The sequence below is a fragment of the Littorina saxatilis genome, linkage group LG15, assembly GCF_037325665.1.
Source record: "Littorina saxatilis isolate snail1 linkage group LG15, US_GU_Lsax_2.0, whole genome shotgun sequence".
Taxonomy (NCBI): domain Eukaryota; kingdom Metazoa; phylum Mollusca; class Gastropoda; order Littorinimorpha; family Littorinidae; genus Littorina; species Littorina saxatilis.
The window spans coordinates 47,584,047-47,603,356 of record NC_090259.1 but is presented as its reverse complement, the minus strand read 5'-3'; the positions used below and the strand labels follow the sequence as shown (position 1 = coordinate 47,603,356).

The 19,310-nt window shown below is 40.8% G+C and overlaps 2 protein-coding genes across 2 annotated transcripts in view; both read left to right on the top strand.

Moving 5' to 3' along the window:
• Positions 1 to 965: 965 nt before the first annotated feature.
• Positions 966 to 5,115, top strand: LOC138948043 (DNA (cytosine-5)-methyltransferase PliMCI-like). Its single transcript, XM_070319571.1, has 4 exons — positions 966 to 1,072; positions 1,961 to 2,009; positions 3,430 to 3,537; positions 4,735 to 5,115. Exons 1-4 carry the CDS (start codon positions 1,017 to 1,019, stop codon positions 5,113 to 5,115), a joined length of 594 nt encoding a protein of 197 aa, XP_070175672.1. The 5' UTR covers positions 966 to 1,016.
• Positions 5,116 to 5,941: 826 nt separating this feature from the next.
• The window catches only part of LOC138949527 (DNA (cytosine-5)-methyltransferase 1-like), a 350,084-nt gene continuing 336,715 nt past the window's right edge, over positions 5,942 to 19,310 (top strand). Inside the window, exons 1-10 of the mRNA XM_070321369.1 lie at positions 5,942 to 6,078; positions 11,255 to 11,333; positions 11,877 to 12,035; positions 12,217 to 12,328; positions 13,381 to 13,490; positions 14,877 to 14,995; positions 15,708 to 15,800; positions 16,027 to 16,178; positions 16,871 to 16,948; positions 19,130 to 19,233. Coding sequence (XP_070177470.1) covers positions 5,943 to 6,078; positions 11,255 to 11,333; positions 11,877 to 12,035; positions 12,217 to 12,328; positions 13,381 to 13,490; positions 14,877 to 14,995; positions 15,708 to 15,800; positions 16,027 to 16,178; positions 16,871 to 16,948; positions 19,130 to 19,233 — 1,142 coding nt within the window. The 5' untranslated portion in view covers position 5,942. The remainder of the gene's footprint in view (positions 6,079 to 11,254; positions 11,334 to 11,876; positions 12,036 to 12,216; positions 12,329 to 13,380; positions 13,491 to 14,876; positions 14,996 to 15,707; positions 15,801 to 16,026; positions 16,179 to 16,870; positions 16,949 to 19,129; positions 19,234 to 19,310) is intronic.

Genomic DNA, 19,310 nt, shown 5'->3' with positions numbered 1-19,310 from the left:
GTGTCTTTTGCAAGAGTCACGCGATCGCAACCCAAATATTGGTACCCCTAAAATCAACCTGACAAAAACAAAAGGTACCAATAAAAACATTCGACAAACATTTTTACAAAACGCCCGGCAACATTGGTAACATGGAGAGAAAGTCACATAGCCTACATCCTCTAGGCCTACCCACAAAATGCCCAGCAACATTGGTAACATGGGGAGAAAGTCACATAGCCTACATCCTCTACCCACAACATGTTTTGTTTATCTATCTTGCGTATTTCTGATGTTTTGCCATTCCCTACTGCTGCAAAATTGGAGCGGTTGACGTTTGCGTCAATGTTGAGGAGGTGACCTGCCGTGCGACTAAAGCGCTGTATTCAGTGCCGGCAGCAATGACCCTTGCGTTTGCACAATAACATATGTTGCCAAAAATCCGAAAATCCGCCTGTACTTTATCGTTTATGGGCTCTCAGTTTATGGATGAAATTTCAAATCAGTTCAATGATCATGATTAAAAATAAACCACAACTATTTTTTAAATAACTGATAATTTGCAATTGTAAAATAAATGGCATATGGCAAAATTCATCCCGAGACCAATGCACAAAAGCGAACTCGCCACCATGAGATTCTTATCTATGTATAAGATAATTGTACACGATACTCGAAGAGCAATTGGTTTACAACCGGCGGTTGTCAGTTTCTGTTTTCTTTGATGGTTTTTTTAATTTTTAATTTACATTATTTTGTCGCGTTTTTCTGTTCCCTGTCTAGGAATACGAAATCATGATGAAATTCTTGGATCAAATGTATTGACTTACCGATATATCAGTCTCGGAGTTTATTGCAGTTCTCGGTTCCGAGTTGGTCGGTTTTCACAAATGGCACAATCATTCTGGTTTATTCCCATTTGGTTTGTAATGCAACCCAGCAAATCGTCACTTCCGGCTGGAGATCTCTTTCGCGGGAAAGTCGACGTGTGGAGGGGACTAGCGATACGAAGAAAAGAAAAAACAAACATCTCCACGATGCCTGGAAAAACTACCATCGAGGATCCAGCCCTCTTGCAAAAAGTCAGAGAAAGGTAAACTTTGAAAAACTACCGTTACTTTTTTGAAAGCTGTATGGGTATCGTTCGTAGTTGGACGGTGAAAGTTTTTTCTGAGTCGGTCACTGGTAATGGTATAGGCCTAGTTGCTGATCTGACAAGTGACAGTCTTTGTCTCCTTCAGTCCTTCAGTACTTGCCATGAACATGAAAACAAAGCAAGCAAAAGTAATTGTTGATACCATGTCTGCAGACCGTGTGTTGTTGTCTTACAACAGATAGTAGATAGTAGCGAATGTGGGCGTTGGTACTCTTAATAGTAGTTGCAATCTTGCAACACATTTGGAGTCGCTGTGAGATTGAAGAGTGTAATAGTTTTCACTTCACCCTGAAGCACACACCGTGAAGAGACAAGTTTACTACACGGTACACCCACAGAAAACTAGGTCGAATCTGATGAAGAAATGTGTGGAGATGTTGTGTGTAGTGAAGTAGGCCTACTGTAATTGTGATCAAATTCAAAGGAACTTTTAGCACTGATTAGTTTTTGAAGTCTAGGACAGTCCTACTTTCTAGTTCTTTTCTCACATTTGCACTTGACAATTAAATACCAGGTGTAGATGATAGGATCAGGAACAAACATGCAGGCTTTTTGCTTGTCCTCATTAATGTTGCAACAAGCATTAAATTGGGTCTGAAAATGTATGCTTAATTGCAATGTGTTATTTAGGCAGCCGTTATTTACAATAGGCAGTGGAGTCAGTGTGACTGAGCCACAGAACAAGCATATGTCGAATACTATAGCATTCGTCATCAATCAAACAAAAGCACAAAAAACACCTATTTTATAGTTTTTATTTACTAAAACTAAAAGTGTGTGTGTATGACTATGAATACAATTAATTCTGAGTCGTGCTTTTTCCAGCCTCGAGGAGATTGAAGAAGAATTCAAAGATGGAGACCTTACTGAAAAGGTAAAACTAAAACTTTACATTTTTTACCATACAAATTACAATGTTGTCAGTATGTTCTCAGACTTCAGCCGCTGTCACACTTTTTTTTTATCTGATGCATTGTTCTGGTTCTTGACAGGTCTATGTGATCATTTAGACATACAGTAGGTCTTCTAGGTGAACAGTTTTTGTTGATTTGAAGCCCAAACATCTGGACCTGACTGGGAATAGCACTGTGGTAGTACATGTAGTAATAATGGTAATTAAGTCAAATTAATACATCATAGTACTGATATCACTGCTGGCCAGTAGTCATTGCCGCAAGGTATGATGTGTATATATTTTTTTTGTGGAAAACGGTCGTGTATCCTCAGTTATAGCGTACATGTTCACTTGTAAGCTTACGTATCAGTAAAATAAACTCCTCCCTGTGCCGTGAAGCAGTTATCAGACCTGTTTACCAGTACGATTTGGGCGTATTTTGTACGCCAAACTATTATCGGTACGCAAATACGCGACACACACACAAAATACGCCTAAGAAAAAGTCTAGAATACGTTTTCCGGTGTTGGTGTGCTGATTACGGGATGGTACAACTGATACCGGTTTCAGTCGAAGGGAGATAACCATGACAGCGAGTCTTCAGCTGTGGAAACCTTGTTCAGTTGTTGGCACGTGCGATCGTCTGGACAATCGTGGCAAAATGAAGCGGAAAAATGTGCCAGTTTCGGATGACTGTACCAAATCTAAACAGCAGAAGCAGCAGATTTTCTTGGAGAAATATAAGAAAGAGCCAGGAATTGTGGAGTCTACCATGGGAAAAAGTCATGCACACTGCAAGTATTGTAAATCAGATTTCTCCGTTGGCCATGCTGGGAAATATGACATCGAACGACACTGCAGTTCCAAATCTCACCTGGACAAGGTTGCTGCAATGAAATCCGCTGAAAGCTGCCTAGGAATTATGAAGTTCATTCCCGCAAAGCATATCCTGCCAGAAGAAAAGGCTGTAGTCCGTGCTGAAGCAATGTTTTCTGAGATGATTGTAAAAATGAACTTGCCACTGTCAACCGCAGATGTTATTTCACGATCTTCATCTTTTCATTATCAATCTGTTTGGAAGACACTGGTTATAATGCTATAAACTGACAGGTAAATAACATTGTTTTATCTGTGTTGTATTGGAAGGAGTGAAATTCTGAAGGTGTTCACAAGACATGCTATTCTTACACAAACACGTTTGCACTCACGCGTACATTTTCCCTAGCCCATATGGCTTTGCTTGCAAAGTACACCAACTTTTTGAAAAATACACTCAACTTTTTGGGAAAGTACTCTTGCCTCGGGTTTAGGGTAAACAGGTCTGAGTTATTATTAATTTCATAACAAGATCCCTGTGTCGATTTATATTCTGACGTGTGTGATGTTTCCATGACGACAGGGATACTGGAAGAAGAAGTGTCGCCTCCTGGATCCCGTTCTTTCCACCGGCGCTAAGGAAAAGCTCAAAGCAGCCGAGACTGATCTTCGGGAAGAAGTCTTAACTGAAGTAAGTTTGTACCCTGAAGTTTTTTTTATCTGAGTATGCTTGAGTTGTTAATGCGAAAGATTGTGTATGAGTGCGCCTTGAGTCGCCTTGTGGTGAGATATGTGCGCGTTATAAATTCTCGTATTATTATTATCTACACTTGGTACAACAGTTTACCCAGTGATTTAACCCCATGTCGTCATCCCCCGAAAGCGGCGTATGGCTGGCTAAATGGTAGGGTAAAAACGGTCATACACGCAAAAACCCACTCTTGGAAAAAACATGTGTGTTCATAGGAGTTTCTGCCCATGAAGGCAGAAGAAGAAACCTGGGTGAGGGTCGTTGTCATACTTCCTGAAAGTGAAACAAAAATGTTGTCTCTTCTTTAAATATTTGTGACGTCACTTCAACTGGACTACGTCAGGAGAATAGCCAATAGATAGTGTAGTATCCTGCTGTGCAATACTTGCAGCACAGTTGAAATGTAAACAACTTTCAGGCCTGGGAATGATACGCCTTTCATCGTAAATACGACAGTCCTTTTCTAATTGTGTAAGAAAAGAGGTTCCGTGTGCCCTTGAAAATGCTTAAAATGCAACATTTTCCCGTCAGTACTCCCAAACCACTTTTACTCATTCCCAGGCCTGAACTTAGGGGAAAAACTGAGTGTAGAACATGAAACTGAAAGAGTGTTTGAAAAAGGTACGTTTTCACTGGCAGATGTTTGTGTGTGAGAGGTGGGTGCTTGACCAGGTTGGAGTGTATCTGCCTTTTGGGCGGCTCTGTCCCTCGTGCGATCGATTTGTTAGAGGCCTCGAAAGGGGGTTCCGCCGCAGTTGTTTTTTGTTTCTGTGTGTGTGTGCGTGCATGTTCTGTAATGTTTGGCACAAGTTGTACGGACAGTGTAGGGGACTAAATTATTTCCATTTCATTTTTTTACCATTTACTCACTACTTGATAGAGTATTGGCGTTAACCGGTTTTTACCGGTTGAAATGAAAAATACCGGAACAAAAATGGCTGTCGGTATGACCTACCGGTTGAATTTTGAACTACTGGTTTTTTTCGCTGGTGAAACAATAACACCACCTCTCTGAGTTGGACTCTTACTGGTTCCAATGACCAGCCTACTATCTTTTTCTGTACTGTTTGCATCATAAAAGGTTGCGTACATGTTTGAAAAATGTCTAGCGTCATCAATATTCATATTGTTTTTCAGAAAGGCTACTTCAAGCGACTAGCCAAAGTCCTGGAGAACGTGCTGAAGCCGCCTTCAAAGGCTGTGGGCTTTGTGTCTGAAGGCCCCCTCAAGTTCACCAGGGATGGTTCAGCTTCCCATGATTCTGAAGCTGACATTGCATCTAACTCTACACAAGAAAACGGCGCCAGTCGCAAAGGTAGCAGTGGGGTGAAGGATTCTGGGGACTCTGATGCTAACGGCAACGGTGCTTCCAGTTGTGACCATGGAAACGGGTTGCCTTGCAACGGAAACGGCAAGCATGAGGAGAATGGGTCTGTTACCAATGGCAACAGGTCGGATGCTGACCACAATGGAACGAATGGCAACGGCCATCAGTCAGTAGACAAGCCGGTGGGTTGAGGTTATCGATTACTGGTCAGGAAATTAGATTGGTTTGAAATTGAATGCCTCTGCCCCAAAGCGTGACGCTTATCTCCTGTGCTTTGTTTTAGACCTTGTTATTTGAAATTATATACAAAACCTTATAGCAATGTAAACATATGCGTCTGATTTGAAGGCAGAATTTCTCTGGTGGAAAAACGTGTTATCAGGGGTGTGCACTGATGGGGTTATTTTCCTCAGTAAAATTAATGTCATGGTCATGTCAATTTTCTGTAGCAGTAGACAATTCTTGGCATCGTTACACTGTGAAAAATGTTCAACAATTTTGGGAAAATAACTGTAAAGTTTGTGGCGATTCAGAATCAGTTTGACCAACTGACACGGACAGTTCCATACAACATTCCTGGTTAGCTTTTGCAAAAAATCCCAGGAATCATAATTACTGGCTAGCTTGAATTTTTTTAAAGCAATGCATACGGCATACACAACGTCATGAAAAAAGTGCATCGCGGTGAACCATGTCCGTGTACTGGCTCTTGCATGTCGGAACAACCTTTGGTGCAACGAAAGATTTTTTTCATTGCCAGAGAGCAGCACCTTTGTATGTGTTTGTCGGAAAGCCAAGGGAATACATTCTTCCACACAGGGTTAGCATTAGAGAAAAAGGAGCATATCAATTTTGCTTATTCCGTACATGGTGTGGTGGGAAAAAAACCCAAGTGTCAGCCAATTTTTAAAAGCCTCAAATACGCTTTAATTGTGCATCAACTTGATCCCTGCAAAGTGTGTTGACTGCTATAGACCGTGACATGTCTCATTATCTCCTGTTTCTGGTTCAGGACAGCATGGTGGACGCTGACAAGTTGACTCCAGCTGAAGGTGATGCCGCTGAGGACGTCAGGAAGGTCAAGGTCAACAAAAGGTTAAAAGCAAGAAACTCGTTACCTGCAGAGAACTCAGCGTCTCCTTCGAACCAAGATAGTAAGTCTGTGGCAGGATCTGTGCAAATGACTGTACTCAGTTGTCTCCCTTAACTCATGCAGGTGCAGTCGGCATTTCAGCCATATGGCTGAACAAAATCAATCAGGTTTTGCATCAACCTAAAATTGCTTGCAAATCACTCGCAGTCAGGGCAAGCTCTGCTTCATTTTTGGCCGTTTGTGACATTTTGACAAACATGCATCATCTTCTTCTTCTGCATTCCTGTTTACTTACATTCTGCATTCCCGTTAACTTGCATGTATCAGAAAGCATCCCTGTCAAGAATATCATGAAGAAAGCAGCATGGTGCTAATACTGCTATGTATAGCTTGCATTGATGGTGAACTACCTAGCCAGTCTCATGTTAAAACTTCACTACATGGGAACAAAATACCCCTACAACTCAAGAAAACTAAATAATAATAATTGTCAGTAAGTACTGGTGTCACATGACTGATGTGAACCAGTTGATTGGCTAATGGCGATGCGCTTAAATCTGTTAGCGCACTCCAAACGCACTCTTGGAGTGCGCTAACTTTTCCACAGAGCGTATTCTTACGCCCTTTGCCAAAGCGAGACTGTACTCTCATCCTCAGAATTAATTAATGACATGTAGCTGATATTCTTCACTTTACCAAAAAATAACCATACATTTCCTGCGGCTCGAAGCAGAAGTTTTTTCCCTGACAGATCGCAGGCGCCTGTGCCACAGTTAAGCCCACTGATCTAAAAATAGAAGCGGCTGTATCTCTTCCACAAATGGTCTCTTCTTGTTTTGACTTGCAAAGATTCTTCTCATATGCCGTGTTAGTGGCATGTAGCTTATTAACCACATTACTAAATGATGAGTTAGTGTAAAATTCCCAGCGGCAAACAGAAAACACAAGTGTTATTCCGATAACGTATCAGCTAGACCAGCATTTGCCATTTGGAAGTCGACTCTGTTATAGTAGACTACACTGAAATACGACTGCATCAGTTCAGTAAATGAATGGTTTCCGAATTATTATTTCAAGGCAACAACAATCGGAATCGAAAACGTGTAGGGTTAACTCGTACCAGTTCGGGGGTTTTAGGGCATATTTTACAGTGCTGTTGGTGCCTACTTGCCGAGTGGCTATCTGGGGTCATATTCTAAATGAAATATAGAAAGTTATATATCAAATGAAAGGAAAATGAATAAGCTTTTCATATTTGCAAAGAGAATTGTGCTATCTTTAAAGGTAACAAAGGTTATGGGGGTGACAACATGATTTTTCACTGAAGAAGGGCGTGGCCCGAAAGTCTTTGGAACTTGGTGTTTACTGTGTTTTTTTTCTAATTAAACATGAATTTTGTTGAAATTTGTACGCCCATTTTTTGGAACACGTGACAAACACAAAGAAGACATTTTTTTGTGTTCAGTTTATTTTAGATATGCTGCTAACTGGTCTGTTTTGGCATTCATTTTACATAACATAGCAAAGTTTTATTGAGTTTTGCTGATAAACAAAAAAGTTATTGTCACCTGAATATCCCGACCCAAATTTCAAAGTTGGACGTTTCATGACATACGCATGCCTAAGGCAACAACAACAAAAAGTCTATTTACGGTATCCCGACCGACCCTATTTTTTCGCGCGACCCTAGACTTGTTTTTGGCATTTGGGGAAAAAAAGTCTTAGTTTTTTGGCAAAATAACTTAAAAATATATTTTTTTGGGGGGGGGGAAAAAAGTCCCGACCTACCGACCCTATTTTTTTGGCCTATGTTACCGTTAACAGACTATTTATTTTTGTATGCCTAATAATGCATTCCTATAACTAACTTATAACAAAAACCCAGCTTGTTTCTGTCATAAAGTGTGTCTAACATATGAATTTATCCACTGTCTGACCCATCCAATGTAAAATAACCAATTTTTTTTCGATAATTAGATAATTGGTCAGTGGAAAACTACAGGGGGCGGGGCAAGCTTATGATGGGTAAGGGAGCGAACTGGTAAGAGTTAAGAACGTTCTTACCATGTATAAAACTTATTACCAGCCTGCCTCATGCGTGCAGACGAGCAATTGTTGTTTTTGAAATGAGACTGCAGTGCAGTGCCGTGGTTCAATTGCCCTAGCCGCCTAGCAGACCACATAAACCCCGCAGCAAATTAACATGTTGGGTAAATGTGAACAAACAAACGATGGGGACATAATACGTGTAGGGTTCACAGCATTCTTTCGGTTCATATATATATATAGTACCAGTCTCCCCGATGAGTGAAGATACAACACGAGAAACATACCACATTTACTTTGAAAATGTGCTAACCGTGGCCTTGGAGTCAATGTATTCAAAGGGCAACACTGCACAGTCAATCTGTCGAAGCTCGATGAAGGTTTCGAATCGCAAATAACTAAGAGCACAGTCCTTTCTCCGAGTTTAAATGAGGTCTCTATGAAAGATCATCACTTTTTTAGCTTAACATTACACTGGAATTTACCAACAGAAATTAAAACAAGAGTTTGCGTGTGACGAACGCACGACACACTTGAGACAGCCCACACAAAAGTAGATCTGACACAAACCTGACAACACAGTTACGCCTATCCAAATGCGCGTTGCAAAATGTGCGTTTTGAATCTTCTTTTTTCTCTGGCGCTACTGACAATATCGTTATTGAAACAATCCCAGTGCACTAAGGGATTTATAGAGCAAATCTTGAAAATAATTATTGAACTCAGCGCTATGCGCTTCGTTCAATAATGAATTTTCTCGATTTGCTCTATAAATCCCTTATGTCTCAATAACTTAAATAATAATGACCACTTATAAGTTATATAGCGCGAGCCACAGTATACTTCTGTACTCTCCACACTTTACAATATCAAATTACAATGCACAATATTACCAGCTATTGTGTTTTCAGCGTAGCAATAGGGCCCGATATTTAGACGAGACAAGTATAATGCCGACGAGTCTAAATATCGGACCCTATTGCTACGATGAAAACACAATAGCGTTTATATAGCTATTCTGACATTAAATTCTGTGTTAAAATCATGTTTTTGTCAGCAACAAGTACCAGAATGGTCCATGTCATTGATTGCAGACGACGGTTCCCTTTCCGCATGAAGCCACGGAAATAACCGAACATTGAAAAACCCACGGACATGTATTACGGAGAAAACTCGAGATAACCTGATGTTTAGCATTACGTCAATATGCTAGGAATCATATGACGTTATGACGTATCATGCTTGCCTACGTATATTGTATGTTCGAAAGTCTGACTTCTGTTGGGAATTCGTGTGGTGAAGACTGCGGTAAATCTGTAGATGATAAGAGAACAAGGATTGTCTCAGAAGAAACGACTAAATGTTTCAGACCGGTAACTTCATTTCAACATTGCACTATACAATGGACGTTCTATGTGACAGGAGAGTTTGCTGATTTTGTGTTAAACATTGGAGAGATCTTCTGCTAGAATCAGAGATAGGTCGCTTCAGATTGCAGCTTCTGGAAATTTGCAAGGTTTGTTGCCTGTTTAAGAACTGGATTTTACACGTAATGTATGTCATGTACAGTAAGCAACAACAAAAACACACACAAAGCAAATGGCATCGTCTGTCGACTAGTCACAGAAACAAACCTGACGAGGTATGCGTGTACTTTATACACGTGGAAGAAACCGGAACCATGCGTCTTTGTTATTGACAATATGCTTTTGCATATTGAGAAAAATGGCCGACTTCCGCAGCATTATGCTTTGATGATCGGAAGAGACCATCCAATCACAGCCCCCGAATTCCCCCACGTGTTCATCAGAATAGCTATATAAACACATAACAACATAAATAGAAGTAAGGCTGGTATGGGATTTCGTAGTAGTACACACCTCATATCAGGACTCGGCCCTCAAAGTCCTGTAAATGGTGTACTCATAGCTGCCAACCCTCCCTAGAAAACCGGGAAATTCCCGATTTTATGTCCAGTCCCGGATTTTCCCGAATAGTGCAACAGTTTCCCGATTAAAATTTTTTCGAGTATAGTTATATAATGACTGGGGTGTATTTTCAAGCGCCTGTACTCGGCGTAGTTTTACTTCTGAACTCTCGTTCAGCGCGAGGCTTCGTCACACAAACGCTGTGATCAAAATCGAAACTAAACGAGAGTAGGCGAGATTTGTGGCTAGCGCATGCGCTTCAGTCGAATGTGGATGAGAAGCAGAAGAAGAAGCAGCAGCAGACGACAACAAAATGAAGAAAACAACGGTCCAGCGGCCGAAAGTCGGCCCGAAAGTTCTTGTAAAATTTCAAAAGAGTTACAAACAAGAGTATGACTTCATCTCCGAATCGACAATACATTTCGCGTTTTGCACCAAGTGCCGCGAAGATATCAGCATCGGACATGGAGGCCGGGGGGATATTGAAGCTCATTCAAGAACAGCAAAACATGAACGGAACCGGGGGACAGCCGTCGAGAAGACGAGAAAGATTACCCAACTGTTCGCTTCAGACATCGATGTTCGAACTATGAACGCTGATCCGTGCCAGTTATGCTGTTGTGAACTGTGATGGCAACAGCAATCTCCTTCATACCCCTGGAAGGTGTAGTGTGTTGTGACTTTTGGATTGTGAAATAAACTCAAGGAAGTAACTAACATGAACTATGATTTTGGTGCTGTTGTGAACTGTGATAGCAAAAGAAAAATGATATCTTCCCCCACACACAATTGGAAGATGTGAGTGTCAAGAAGTATGAAATACTGTAGAAGGAAGCTTGATGTGCATTGGTAAGTCACTACATCTACTCTCTCTCCAGCTCATTCTTACTTTTTTGTGACAAAATTTGCTGCCAGAAACTGGCAATTATAATCCTCAGAATGCACCAGATTGCACCATTTTGCATCCTTTTGTTCAAAAAATTTCCCCCTAGTATTCTAGGCGCTTTGTGCCGAGACGTTCATTCCTCCCTATTTTTATCTTTGAAAAGTTGGCAGCTATGTGTACTCGCCTTTGGCTAGTGATTCTAAAAATTTACTTGCCAGAGAGAAAACTTTCTTGCCAAACCAACAATTTGTTTCAGCAATTTGGCGAGCAAATGAGCTACTTGCCAATTACATGTTTTTACTCGCCATGGCGAGTAAAATACTCGCCACTTTCAGGCCTGAGACTGCTAAGTGATTCTGTGGTGTGGATTTGTTCAGGTCCTCCGCGGCGCAAGGGGAGGTCAGCAGCGGTGTCCAATGGTCAACAACCCAGCATCACCTCAATGTTCGGACCCAGGTAGGGGTTGGGGGGAGTGCTCAGTTTGCTAGTTGTTGGTGTGTGCAGTGTAAATCCCCTTTTGCGACCCAGAGAAAGGGGATTGAAGCTGAATTTGTGTGTGCTGAGGGGTAGAGATGAGAAGAAGAACATCAAATCAAATTTTATTTTACGAAGGGTGTGGCATAAGCAATACAAAGAAAGCTTTTTTTCAACCAACCCTCGCCCAGAGAGGAACTTCTCTTATCATATTTACACACGTACAAAACAAAAAAAATTAAAGAAGGAAGAGAGAGAGAGATTCATAACCTAATTACTAAGGTGATGATTTTCGGCAAAACCTAATCTTAAAACCATTTTAAAAATAGCTTGCATCAACAACTACTGATCAGATTTTCCTTGCTTGTGCTGTTTCTTCAGCTTTCCTTATACGCATACAACTCTTGTTCAAGAGGTAGTGTAGCAAGAGCAATTAATGAAGAAGCTTGAAAGAGTAGTAGTTTTAAGTAAGTTTGTACACTTTCTGTAAAAGCAACTTTTCAATAAACACTTCTGTCTTGACAGTTCCGCCAAGAAGAAGAGAGACGTTGAGGAACCCATGGCAACAGAAGCCGATGAAGAGAAGTGTGAGACGAAGGTGAAGGAGGAGGGGGGAGTGACGGAGGAAATGGACGAAGACCTGCCGGCAAGCAAGCGGCAGAGAGTGGAGGGCGAGGAGCACAGGTCAGTTGCCTTAAATCATTATTGCTGTTGTATACTTGCGTAGTTGTCTTTGCCGAATTGAGGACAGGCTTCAAGAATCATGCATTTCATTTTAGCGATTCTCTGTCATCCCTGTGTAGTCTTATGAACCATGCATTTCGTGTTATTTAATCTCTGCGCTCCCTGTGTTGTATGACGTCAGAGAGGTGAAAGTGTCGCTGCCCCCGCCCAAAGTACAGGCACGCTGCTCGGAATGCAAACAGGTGCTAGAGGATCCTGAGCTCAAGTTCTTCCAAGGCGACTCCAATGAAGCGGTACGTTTCATACCACCACCAGACTTGTTGAATGACTATTTTCCAGGGGTTGGAACCCCTGCAGACCTGGCCGGAGGTGCACGAGAAAGTGACCAACCGGGAGGGAGTCAGCCGCTGGTGGTGTTGGATTGGGGGAAATTAAGATTTGTTGTGATTTGAACGAATCAGACCCCACAGTTTGCTCTTGCCCGTTTGAGTTTCACCCACTTTCGCTTCGTGCAGCTCGGTCCATCCCTTGTCGTTAATAAGTTCTTTATTCATATAATAAGTTCTTTATTCATATAAAAAGTTCTTTATTCGTATAATAAGTTCTTTATTCATATAAAAAGTTCTTTATTCATATAAAAAGTTCTTTATTCATATAAAAAGTTCTTTATTCATATAATAAGTTCTTTATTCATATAAAAAGTTCTTTATTCATATAAAAAGTTCTTTATTCATATAATAAGTTCTTTATTCATATAATAAGTGTTCTCTGTCAGCTTAGAAGCCCACTGGGTCAAAGTACCATCAATGTCACGTTTTTGTTTTGTGTCCTAATTAAACATTCCAATTTCTTCTTCTGCGTTCGTGGGCTGAAACTCCCACGTACACTCGTGGTTTTGCACGAGTGGAATTTTACGTGTATGACCGTTTTTACCCCGCCATTTAGGCAGCCATACGCCGCTTTCGGAGGAAGCATGCTGGGTATTTTCGTGTTTCTATAACCCACCGAACTCTGACATGGATTACAGGATCTTTTTCGTGCGCACTTGGTCTTGTGCTTGCGTGTACACACGAAGGGGGATAAGCCACTAGCAGGTCTGCACATAAGTTGACCTGGGAGATCGGAAAAATCTCCACACTTAACCCACCAGGCGGCCGCGGCCGGGATTCGAACCCTCAACCTTCCGCTTTGGAGGCCGACGTCTTACCACCACGCCACAGCGTCCGTCAAAACATTCCAATGACTACCATTCTCGTGTTTAAAATTTTTTTTTTTTTTTAAGACCTGGTTCTGTCAGTGTTGTTACAAGGAGGGTTTCACTGTTAATATGTTGTTGTTGTGACAGGTGGAGGAGTTCATAGCACTGGTGGACCCCAAGCTACAGCTGTTCACTGGGGAGGAAGAGATGACGGAAAGTTACGATGACCGTCCCCAGCACAAACTGACTCACTTCACGTACGTATGCAGGGGTCGGTGGAGAGTGTTACAAATAGCACCATCAGGTTTTATTTTCACTGGGGGGGGGGGGGGGGGGGGGGGGGGGGCTTGGAATCATTTAAATTAACACAATCAAGTTAAGGGCAGGTGGGCCAGTGCACTATGGTTTTTTTTTATTTTAATGTTTTATTTTGTTTGAATGTTATTTTATGAAAGAAATGAATAAACAATGACAAAGAATAGTCACTTTTTGTATTTTGGGTTGCTGGTTTTTATATTTAGTCAAGTTTTGACTAAATATTTTAACATCGAGGGGGAATCGAAACGAGGGTCGTGGTGTATGTGTGTCTGTGCGTGTGTGTGTGTGTGTGTGTAGAGCGATTCAGACTAAACTACTGGACCGATCTTTATGAAATTTGACATGAGAGTTCCTGGGTATGAAATCCCCGAACGTTTTTTTCATTTTTTTGATAAATGTCTTTGATGACGTCATATCCGGCTTTTCGTGAAAGTTGAGGCGGCACTGTCACACCCTCATTTTTCAACCAAATTGGTTGAAATTTTGGTCAAGTAATCTTCGATGAAGGCCGGACTTCGGTATTGCATTTCAGCTTGGTGGCTTAAAAATTAATTAATGACTTTGGTCATTAAAAATCTGAAAATTGTAAAAAAAAAATAAAAATTTATAAAACGATCCAAATTTACGTTCATCTTATTCTCCATCATTTGCTGATTCCAAAAACATATAAATATGTTATATTCGGATTAAAAACAAGCTCTGAAAATTAAATATATAAAAATTAATATGAAAATTAAATTTTCGAAATCAATTTAAAAACACTTTCATCTTATTCCTTGTCGGTTCCTGATTCCAAAAACATATAGATATGATATGTTTGGATTAGAAACACGCTCAGAAAGTTAAAACAAAGAGAGGTAGAGAAAAGCGTGCTATCCTTCTTAGCGCAACTGCTACCCCGCTCTTCTTGTCAATTTCACTGTCTTTGCCGTGAACGGGTGACTGACGATGCTACGAGTATGCGGTCTTGCTGCGTTGCATTGCGTTCAGTTTCATTCTGTGAGTTCGACAGCTACTTGACTAAATGTTGTATTTTCGCCTTACGCGACTTGTTCTTCATTAACATCATGATGGCTGCTGCTTACTAATCAGATGTATCAAGAACTATCTGCAGGCTTGAGATTTCTATGCAGATATACAATTTAATATAAACTTCAAAGCCCCAACTGAAATTTTTTTGGATTTTTTTGTCAGTCACAATCGACCCTGAACTGTAAGTATAAACCACAGATCTTGATTTCTTGTTGTGTGTGTGACAAGAATAGTCACTGGCTTCAATGGGGAGGTGTGACTTCGTTCCTTGATATCTTGTCCTTGCTTTGCAGCGTCTATGACAAGAATCGTCACCTGACCGGCTTCGACGGAGGTCTGTTGGAGAAGAACAAGGAACTGTTTATCAGCGGTTTTCTGAAGCCGGTCTATGAAGAGGATCCCAGTATTGAAGGTGGGAACAGACACAGTGTTGGGGGGGGGGGGGGGGGGGGGGGCTTGACTTTTTGTTGGGTGTTTACATTTCAAACTCTGTAAATTTAACGTGGGGTCATCTTGACTGATATATATGTCAGTACTGAGTTTTTCATTTGTGAACTGTAGAATAAAAATCTTCTTAACTTTGCTTGTCTGATTAGTGTCAATACAGTCATCTATCTACAATTGTTTTCTGTTATTGAATCAATGTTTTACACTGCAACTTATTTCAAACGAGTGGCACGGAGTTTCAGAATTTCGGGATGTTGCCCCCAACAGAGTTCTCCAGCAAATTTACTGAAATAACCACAAAAGTTTAAGCAGTTTTTAAAAAAGTTTTAGGCAGTTCTTGACGTCACTTTTTCCCAGCCATGAAATTGCAAAAATAGACACAACAGTTGTTTCATTGTATTATTTAGTATTTCCTCAATCCAACAGTATATAGATATGACATGTTTGATAGTTTTATGCTAATTAAGTTCAGTCTTTGCATGCTTTGCGGAGACCGACTTGACCCATCTTTTGTCCACGGCTTTCGGTGATGACTGATTCCAGATCTTCAGTAACACTTTTGTAGTTTCAGGCCAACAGAATGTTTTGATATCCCTTTCAGCAACTTGGTTTTTGTTTTATTTTATAGTTTTTCTTTCTTTTTGTTTTTACATGAACAATTGTTTATATGTACACAGGTGGTATCCCCTGCAAGGAGATCGGACCCATCAACGAATGGTGGACGGCAGGTTTTGATGGGGGAGAAAACGCTCTCATCGGAATCACAACAGGTATGAACAGACCGTGCAATTCAGTGTGTGTTGTTCCCAGGCCTCCGTCTTCAGTTGTTGACGCATACTTTTTTTTATCTGAAGCATTGTTCTGACCCTAGGTCGGTCGACTGTCCGTTAATTTGACATGTAGGAGATTTTCTTCTCTCTATTGTTGACAGTGTATGTGTTGTGTTATAACTTGTGTGTTTAATGAATCTTTTTTTTTTATCCCAATTCTTGACAGCTTACGCTGACTACTACCTCATGGCTCCGTCCCCTGCTTTCGCCCCTTTTATGGACGGGGTGAAGGTCAAATGTCACATGTCGAAGATTGTTATCGAGTTTCTTCAGAACAACCCGGACGCCACTTATGAGGACTTGCTCAACAAGTTGCAGGTGTGTTTGTGTGTGTGTGTTCGAGTGTGCTTCAGACCTGGGAACCCATGCAATTTCATCGCATTTTGTATGGACAAGTGTCTAGAATACGATCAGTACTGTCAGTGGAGAAAAAATACAAGACAAATTCCTAGACTACTTTTCTTGAGAAGCGCATCCTGAAGCCGATCCAGTATTGACACATGATTACAGTTTTTGTCAGTTAACATTAAAAGAAGCATATGTTTTAAACGTATTGGTAAACTTATTTCACTGTGTGATGGACGCGTGTGAAGCATGTTTGAATCATGGACACATGTTCAAATACTGTATTGAGAATACATGTACTCCAAGTGCTAAACAGGGGTTCCCATGTCTGTAGAATGTATATATATTTGATATTATGTTAAAAACAATTTTTTTTAATTGGATCGTTGGAGTAAAGGGTTAATAAAAGAAAAGATTATTCAGTCTGCAGGTATTTTTTTTAATTGTTTAATAATTTAACAGACAATAAGGCAACAAGATTTCCTGTTTATAGTACAGGGTATAGCACCTAGTGAACGCCCACCCCCAACTTTTGGGCAAAATTGGTGCATAAGTGGGCGTATACCAGGTAGTTTATGGTACACAACAACAAACATAAAACATGAAGAGATGTGTTGATGGTGGAGTACAGAAAAATGAAACTTGCTCTTGGTGTTATTTTGCAGACCACTGTGCCACCTGCAGGCATTTCCAGCTTCACAGAGGACTCCCTGCTGAGACACGCGCAGTACATCGTGGACACGGTAGGTTGAGTGTGGAGGGTTCGTACAGGTCCTTGAAATTCTTGAAAGTGCTTGAATTTGGAGGGGTTAGTTTCAAGGCCTTACAAGTGCTTAAAAAACAGGCAAGGTCCTTGAAAGTCCCTAAAAACTCTAATGCTGCAAACAGATTACACAACAACCACCCACAACAAACAATTGCAATGATTTATTATTTGATAACCTCAAAGAAAAAGTTGAACAGTAACCTACAGTCCCTTTTGAGTCTGTCTGCTTCAAAACCATCGTCCGCTACCAATCTGTCCCCTTCAATGATTTAAATCGGCATGCGGGAAGGTGGTATAATAACTAACGAGTGTTTCATTGCAAGCGTTGAAGGTAAGAGGGTGCCTGATTTTCTCGTCAGAAGGTCTTGAAAGTCCTTGAAACGTCCTTGAATTTTAGAACAAAAAAACTACAAACCCTCTGTGTGTGTGTGTGTGTGTGTGTGTGTGTGTGTGTGTGTGTGTGTGTGTGTGTGTGTGTGTGTGAGAGACATGCACAGTATGTTGTGGACACTGTACGTTGAGTATTTGTAACAAACAAACAAAAACCCTTGGCGCAACCTACTGACCCTTTTTTTGTGTGGACACGTTACCCTAAACCAACATTTTGGGGGGGTCCTAACAAAATCTTGGGCGAGGTTCTAGGACTAGATTCATTGTAGGACTAGATTCATCGTAGGACTAGATTCATTGTAGTACTAGATTCATTGTAGGACTAGATTGATTGTAGGACTAGATTCATTGTAGGACTAGATTCATCGTAGGACTAGATTCATCGTAGGACTAGATTCATCGTACGACGAGATTCATCGTAGGACTAGATTCATCGTAGGACTAGATTGATTGTATGACTAGATTCATCGTAGGACTAGATTCATTGTAGGACTAGATTCATTGTAGGACTAGATTCATCGCAGGACTAGATTGATTGTAGGACTAGATTCATCGTAGGACTAGATTCATCGCAGGACTAGATTGATTGTAGGACTAGATTCATCGCAGGACTAGATTGATTGTAGGACTAGATTCATCGCAGGACTAGATTCATCGCAGGACTAGATTCATCGCAGGACTAGATTGATTGTAGGACTAGATTCATTGTAGTACTAGATTCATTGTAGGACTAGATTCATTGTAGGACTAGATTCATCGTAGGACTAGATTCATTGTAGTACTAGATTCATTGTAGGACTAGATTGATTGTAGGACTAGATTGATTGTAGGACTAGATTCATTGTAGGACTAGATTCATCGTAGGACTAGATTCATCGTAGGACTAGATTCATCGTAGGACTAGATTCATCGTACGACGAGATTCATCGTAGGACTAGATTCATCGTAGGACTAGATTGATTGTATGACTAGATTCATCGTAGGACTAGATTCATTGTAGGACTAGATTCATTGTAGGACTAGATTCATCGCAGGACTAGATTGATTGTAGGACTAGATTCATCGTAGGACTAGATTCATCGCAGGACTAGATTGATTGTAGGACTAGATTCATCGCAGGACTAGATTGATTGTAGGACTAGATTCATCGCAGGACTAGATTCATCGCAGGACTAGATTCATCGCAGGACTAGATTGATTGTAGGACTAGATTCATTGTAGTACTAGATTCATTGTAGGACTAGATTGATTGTAGGACTAGATTCATTGTAGGACTAGATTCATCGTAGGACTAGATTCATCGTAGGACTAGATTCATCGTAGGACTAGATTCATCGTACGACGAGATTCATCGTAGGACTAGATTCATCGTAGGACTAGATTGATTGTATGACTAGATTCATCGTAGGACTAGATTCATTGTAGGACTAGATTCATTGTAGGACTAGATTCATCGCAGGACTAGATTGATTGTAGGACTAGATTCATCGTAGGACTAGATTCATCGCAGGACTAGATTGATTGTAGGACTAGATTCATCGCAGGACTAGATTGATTGTAGGACTAGATTCATCGCAGGACTAGATTCATCGCAGGACTAGATTCATCGCAGGACTAGATTGATTGTAGGACTAGATTCATCACAGGACTAGATTCATCGCAGGACTAGATTCATCGCAGGACTAGATTGATTGTAGGACTAGATTCATCGCAGGACTAGATTCATCGCAGGACTAGATTCATTGTTTTCATTATCATGTGTGCACAGGTTCAGAACTACGATGAGCAGGGTGACGACGATGAAGCTCTCCTCATCACCACACCGTGCATGAGGGCCCTCATCAAATTGGCCGGCGTCACACTCGGGAAGAGGCAAGTGTCTCGCACACATGTACAGTCGTATGCAGTTAAAGCTTTTTATTATTTTTAATTTTTTAAATATTATTTTG

Excerpts from the sequence above, each read along its gene's own strand:
- LOC138948043 (XM_070319571.1), top strand. The coding sequence starts at position 1,017 with ATGCCTGGAAAAACTACCATCGAGGATCCAGCCCTCTTGCAAAAAGTC. Across the intron at positions 1,073-1,960 it reads TTGCAAAAAGTCAGAGAAAG|CCTCGAGGAGATTGAAGAAG; the intron begins GTAAACTTTGAA and ends TGCTTTTTCCAG. Across the intron at positions 3,538-4,734 it reads GGGAAGAAGTCTTAACTGAA|AAAGGCTACTTCAAGCGACT; the intron begins GTAAGTTTGTAC and ends ATTGTTTTTCAG.